This window comes from Elephantulus edwardii, unplaced genomic scaffold (genome assembly GCF_000299155.1).
Source record: "Elephantulus edwardii isolate Elephantulus edwardi_28Jun2011 unplaced genomic scaffold, EleEdw1.0 scaffold00391, whole genome shotgun sequence".
NCBI lineage: Eukaryota > Metazoa > Chordata > Mammalia > Macroscelidea > Macroscelididae > Elephantulus > Elephantulus edwardii.
This window is the reverse complement of record NW_006400141.1, coordinates 243,668-250,661: the sequence shown is the minus strand read 5'-3', so window position 1 is coordinate 250,661 and position 6,994 is coordinate 243,668. Positions and strand designations below refer to the sequence as shown.

The 6,994-nt window shown below is 37.6% G+C and overlaps 1 protein-coding gene across 1 annotated transcript; it reads left to right on the top strand.

Moving 5' to 3' along the window:
- Positions 1-3,738: 3,738 nt before the first annotated feature.
- Positions 3,739-4,647, top strand: LOC102864185 (vomeronasal type-1 receptor 51-like). The gene has a single exon (XM_006902340.1). The coding sequence runs from the start codon at positions 3,739-3,741 to the stop codon at positions 4,645-4,647; it is 909 nt and encodes a 302-aa protein (XP_006902402.1).
- Positions 4,648-6,994: the final 2,347 nt, after the last annotated feature.

Sequence of the window (6,994 nt, the reverse complement as noted above, 5' to 3'; positions counted from 1 at the left end):
AAAAATATTGGTGGTAGACTTGAGAAAATTACGTTAGCCCTCATGTATGAAGAACATAAAAGCAAAAAGACCCTGACATGAGCTGACATGAATATATTACTTCTGCTAGGAATTTTAAACTTTAAAAAGATTTTTTATAAATATATGTGATGTATTATCCTTACAGGGTTGCTGTGAGTTGGAATTTATTTGATATTAAGAGTTTGGTCATGCAACAATGAATAAATAAAAACCCAAAATCTCTGTAAATGTTCACTAAAACTAATAAAATTTAATAATAATTTAAAAAAAGAAAAAAGAAAAATTAGTTTGGTCAGGCTTTTATGATCCGTCAGTTTTCAAAGACAGAGATATGAAATATACCTCTTTCCCAACCCATTTCTCATCATATTTTCTATAAATCTAAATCAGAAAGAAAACCATTTCCATATGAGTTACATCTTCTGTATACCAAACACCAAACTCTAAAATAAAAATTACTTTTGGCATCTCTCAGAGTGATGAATCTGTAAAATAACAGCTGTTTAGTCAGAAATATGGAAAATGTGCTAGTTTATACACCCTGAGAGAAAGTGAATATAACTCACTGCAGTTTATTACTTGAAAGGAAGCCTTACAATTCAAATTCATCAATGCATTTAAATATAAGGAAACAATGAAATACTAGGTGAAAGTGTCTGCCAGTGTGGTTTGACTGAATATCATATTAATTTCACACTAATGAAGGGGAAGAATTTCATCAAATAGCCATCAAAATTAACTCTTAACACCAGCTCTACATTTTTTATACCCTTTTATAACTATTCATGCCTCTTTGACTTATTTCTTTACAAACTCTTTGTTGTTGTTGTCCTCTTTGGATTATTTCCTTACAAATCCATTGTTGTTGTTGTTGTTGTTGTTGTTGTTGTTGTGTGCCATCGAGTTACTTGTGACTCAGAGAGATCCTATGTAAAACATCTCTGGACCTTCCTCTATCCTGAGTTAATCTCACATTCTCTGACACACCTATGCCCGTTATCCCAGTCACTGAGTCAATCTATCTCATCCAGGGTCCACCCTTCCAAACATTATGTACCTTGCCAAGGACGAGTCCCTCCTGGCAACATGCCCGAAAGATGTCAGACAAAGCTTCAGAATCCTTACCTGGTTTCACCCTCTCCAGGATGAACCTGTTTGTTCTCCTAACAGTACTGGATATTCAATAATCTTCTCCAGCATCACAGATCAAAGACATCAATTATGTTTCTATCATCACTAGTCATTGTCCAGTTTTCTATGGATAGCAAATAATTGTGAACACCATGGCCCAGATCAGGTGCACCTTAGTTTCCAGACTGACATTGTTGCTCCTGTAGAGCAAGGTCCCTGACAGCAGAATTTCCTAATTCAATTCACCTTTTTATTTCCCGGCTGCTGGAACCAAGAGTGTGGATCATGGAGCTGTTAACTATCTCATTCTCTCCACCATCTATCATGATGCTGTCAATCAGCCTGATGGTGAGAATCTTTGTCTTATGATGTTGAGCTTCAACATATATTTAAAGCGTCACTCCTTGACCTTCTACAGCAAACTCTCAATTAAGCATTATTTCACAGACTAAGAATCAGGCATTCAGATAGATTGAGAAGTGAGAATCTCCCAAGTATCCCAAAACAACTGCAAGACAAACATATGTAGAGTGGCAGCACAGTCCAATTGGATAAGAGAATGCTTGTTTTATAAAGCACATCTAAACTAATTTCCAAAGGATAACAGGTGAGAAGCCATGGGCACATAGGATTTTTGCATAATTTTGTGGGATAAGTGGAAAGATTTAATTTCTTTAGCAACTAGAGACAGGTTTAGAAGCAAGAGTGGCATCCACTTCCTAAACATGCCGCCAGAACCTCTATGAACTTTGATAAATGTCGATATTTACAGAAAGACTTCAGTACTTCTGTTCATAGGGTCGCTGTGAGTCATGTTCTACTCAAAAGCAATCAACAACAATAGCACCAAATAGGGAGTTGAATATAGCTTAACAGTTGAGTAAAAATTTGTTAAGAAGATAAGGAGACAAATGTATTAACTTAGTAAAGACCAAAATGTGACAAATATGATTGGACCAATGAAAAGCCATTAATGGATTGTGTAGGGGTGAATTCAAATAACTTTTTATTTTAAATCTTAGTATAGTACAAAATGAGTGTGCCAAGTGTTGGGGACCACTTGGGACCACTACCCTCTTTCTCTGAGAAGTTATTGCCTGAAAGATATTAATAAATATAGATGCAACACAAGAGTCAATAAAATATAGAGACAAATTAGTACTGCTGCAGTCAGACAGGACAAGTCTGGATCTTCCTGCCCCCACTGATGCACCATCTTTATTTTATATCTTTTAGAAACAAAGAGATGTTCACAGGGAAATAGAAACTCTAAGGGCCAGCCCAACTGATGTGCTGTCTTTATTTTGTATCTTTTAGAAACAAAGAGATGGTTCAAGGGGAAATAGAAACTTTAAGGGTTGAGTACAAGTAGAAAGTAGAAACAAAGATTTCTCTTACAGGGTAGAGATGGACTTGGATCTGAGTTCCCAGACTTTTCACAAATAAGCAGTAAGAAATGAAAAGCATATTGTGCACAATCTACTTCTGATTGGAACTTGCTATAACTGCCAAGAATAAAGGAATATTCATTTATCGGGAAGAGTTACTTTTCTTGAGTTAGTTTGCAAAACTTAAGTCTCCTTTTGTCTCTTTGCAGAACTTAGAGAACAAGTTTCTTCCTACTGTCTATCCTCAGACTGGTTTTTTGGATAGGTGCCTGGAGTACACCTCTGTGCAGACTGTTCTCCCAAGATGGCTGTGCTTCAGCTATGCTCTGGCTCCATCAGACAAGTCTGAAGAAGTGAAAGATATTGCACCATGATAATGTTAAGATGCTAGAGTAACATTTTTTGTCAAGAAAATGGTTAAGATTTAACAAATGTAATGGTGTGAATAGGATGTATGTATCAACTATGTTCTCTAGAAGTAGATTCTGAGTGCGAATACTATTCATGTGATTTATTGAGAGAAGTTAGAGAAAAAAGGAGAAACCAGCTGTGTCAGGTGAACAAAATCTACAACAGAGTCTCAGTAACAAAAACTTCCAGTTAACTATCAACTCTTGAGAACAATAGAGCAAATATTGCCCAACAGGAATATTATCAGACAGAGGAAGAATCTAATCCATCCATTTCAGTCAGTATCTGGCCTGTGTTTTCTATGTGCAGAGATAGAGATATTCTGTTTTTTGCAGAAGTTGCTCTCTTCTACTTAAGAGCAATTGTCTTGAGAAAATTTCAGCCTTCAACTACAGAGAAAAAACTAGGATTCTGCTTGCAAACTATTAACAACTTAATTATGAATATGTTCAATAAATGGGAAGTGATACTGAGGCATCAGATGGATATTGTGGAACACAGAAGATAATGAAAAGGCAGAATGTACAGATTTTAGAGTATCACCTACGATATATTTATTATAAAGAAGTCTCTGAAAATGCAATAGACTGTGCTGGCCTAGAAAATAAATTGTAATAAACAAGAGCTATGATCTATGCTTATTAAAATAAACATTAGTACATACACTAGCATTTCCGCTGCTCTTTTCACCAGTAAATCAGAGAAATGTCACAAATCTAAATACTGACATCCCTACTCATATGTGTTTCTCAAAAGGATTTTCCTGGTCTGTCTATGAAGTAAAAGAATGGATTGGAGTGACTTTATCCTGAGAATATTCTGTTTTTTTCTTACTGGTCCTGGAATTGGAGGAAACGTATTTGTATTTGTGAAGCATATGTGCATGTTTGTCAAGAGTCCTGAGAAGAAAAGCATAGACCTTATTCTCACACACTTGGCTTTTACAAATTCAGTGACTCTTTGTACCACAGGAAATGTATATGCAACATCAGCTTTACTACTCCAAAACTTCCTAGGTAATGTTGGTTGTAAAACTGTGATTTTCTTGGGGAGGGTGGCTCGGGGTCTGTCAATTTGCACCACATGCCTCCTCAGTGTGTTCCAGGCCATTATCATCAGTCCCACAACCCCCACATGGACAAAGCTCAAACTGTGGATTACAAAGCATATTGTTCCCTGTCTCCTCCTCTTCTGGATATGCAATTCCCTGATCAGCTCTAACTTGCTCTACTACATCACAACAATCAACAACACAAGCAGATCTGGAGCTATATACACCCAAGGCTATTGTTGTATGCTCCCATCTAAGCTGGTAGTTAAGTGGGTTTTCCTCACTCTCATGGCTCTGAGGGACATCATCTTTCAGAGTCTCATGGGCTGGAGCAGCGGCTACATGGCTTTTCGATTGTATAAGCATCATCAGCACATCCTCTACCTTCAGAGAACCAGGTTTACAAAAATCAATAAAACTAGCCCAGAGATCAGAGCTACTCAAAGTGTCCTTATTCTCATGTCCTCTTTCTTATTCTTTTATTGGGCAGATTTCATTTTCTCCTTATGTATTGGTTCATTCTTCACAAATAATTCCATAATAAAAAATGGTAAAATGTTTCTTGAACTCTCTTATGCCACTCTTAGCCCCTTTGTATTAATGCACAGGGTTGCCCACCTCGCTAATTGTTGGTCCACTCTCTGACAGGTGAAGACAGTACTTTCTACATTGATTCCTTGAACCATTAAAGGCATATCAGTTATTGACATTTATTGTACAATAAATGTCCCTATAAATTGTTATTGTTGTTGTTGTTATTTATCATCAAATCAAGTACAATCCACAATAACCCTATGAACAGCTCTGAACCCTGTCCTGTGCCATCCTCACACTTTCTGACATGCTAGAACCCATTGTGGCAGTCACTGTGTCAATATGCCTGTTTGAGGGTCTTCTCTTTCACCAACCCTCCACCTTTCCAATCATGATGTCCCTGTCTGGGTGTCTAAAGTATATCACTCAAACTGGTCTTAAATGTTGGCTTATGCTAAAATATTGTTTGAAGGGAAGAGGATTAGGATATGATACACACCCTCCGCATTCTACTAGAGACTTACATAAGTCTACTAGAGACTTATGTAAAGTCTCATGGGACCTAAGTGCCAGACACTATTTTCCTTTGAAAAGGCTCCTCACCTGGGACATAACTTCCAACTGCTCACCAGTCTCTAGACCACCAGCCTACATTACCCACAATCGCCATCTAATTGTGCCACAAGTGATAATCTACAGAATCCTGGCCTATTGCTCACCAATTTATTAAAAAAAGCAGCCTGCATACCTATGGTCACATGAGTCATTCCCTTGCTGGGTCTGAGACTCTTGGAGACCTTCTAGTGGATCTGAATCCAAGGATCATATAGAAATTGGGGAACTGAGCCACAGATGGAGCTGTTCATGTTAGCTCATTAAGCATTTGGAACCACATAGACCAGAGACTTCTCATAAATAGTCTGCTAATAATATTGTTTTATTGTTGTTGTGTGCCATTGAGTCTCTTGCAACTCATAGCAATCCTATGTACAACAGCTCTATCCTGAGCCAACCTTATCATCTCTGACATAATTCCATACCCTACTCACTGAGTCATCCATCCATTGAGGGTCTTCCTCTCTTGTGCTATCCCTCCACCCTCTCAAGCATGATGTCCCTCTCCAAGAACTTGTTGCTCCTTACAACATCCCCAAAGTATGTCAGACAAAGCTTCAGAAATCTTGCCTCCAAGGAGTAGCCTGATTTCACCCTATCCAGGATGAACCTCTTTGTTCTCTTAGCAGTCAATGGTACTTTCAATATTCTTCTCTAGCACTGCAGCTCAAAGGCATCAATTCTCTTCCCATCATCCTTAGTCATTGTACAGTTTTCTGATGCCTATTAATATTAGCAGGATAAGTTATGAAAACACACTGTCCAAGGACTAGCCTCTTATAATAACATGCCTGAAGTATGTAAGACAAAGCTTTATCATCTTTGCCTGTAAGAAGCACTATGGTTGCACTTTCTCCGGAACATGTTTGTTTGTTCTTTTGGCAGTCCATGGTATATTCAATATTCTCCTCCAACACTGTAACTCAAAGACATCAATTTTCCTTCTGTCATCCTTATCCATTCTCCAGCTCTCAGATGCATAGCTAGAGATCAGAAAGACCATGGTTTGAATCAGATAGACCTTTGTCCTCAAAATAACTTTATTGCTCCTCAATAATTTGGAGAGGTTCCTGACTGCAGACCTTTCCAATGCAATGTATCTTCTGATTTCCTAACCATCAGTACCAAGGATGTTGATTGTGGATCTAAGTAAGATGAAGTCGTTGTCAGTTTCCATCTCTCCTCCATCTATCATAATGTTGCCTACTACTCCAGTGGTAAGAATTTTTGTTTTCCTGGTGTTGAGATGCAGTTCATATTAAAGATTGTATTCTTTTACCTTCTGCAACAAGGGCTTCAAGTCCTCCTCACTTTTAGCAAGTAAGATTGTGTCATCTGCATAATGTAGATTATTGATGAGTCTTCCTCCCACTTCAGTGATCTTGATCTTGATCCCACATTCTTCTTCATCCCATCTTCTCAAATAATTTGCTTAACATTCAGATTGAATAGCTATGGAGTGAGGATACAACCCTGACACTCTCCTTTCTTCATTTTAAACAATGGTATGTTCCCTTGCTCTGTTCACACAACAGCTTTTGGTACAGGTAAAAGTTTCACAAGAGCAAAATTAAGTGTTCTGGGATTCTATTCCTCTAACAACAGAACTGATACCTTCATGCCACAGACTCTTTAAAATCCTACTTGATTTTCTGGCAATTCCCAATCAATGTACTGTTCTAGCTATTATTGAATTATCTTCAGCAACATTTTGCTTATATGTGATGTTAATGCTATCATTTGATATTTTTTTTTCTATATTTTATTAATTTTCATAAACATTTACAGAGATTTTGGGTTTCCATTCATTCATTGTTGCACTATTCTCTCTACCCTCCTCCCA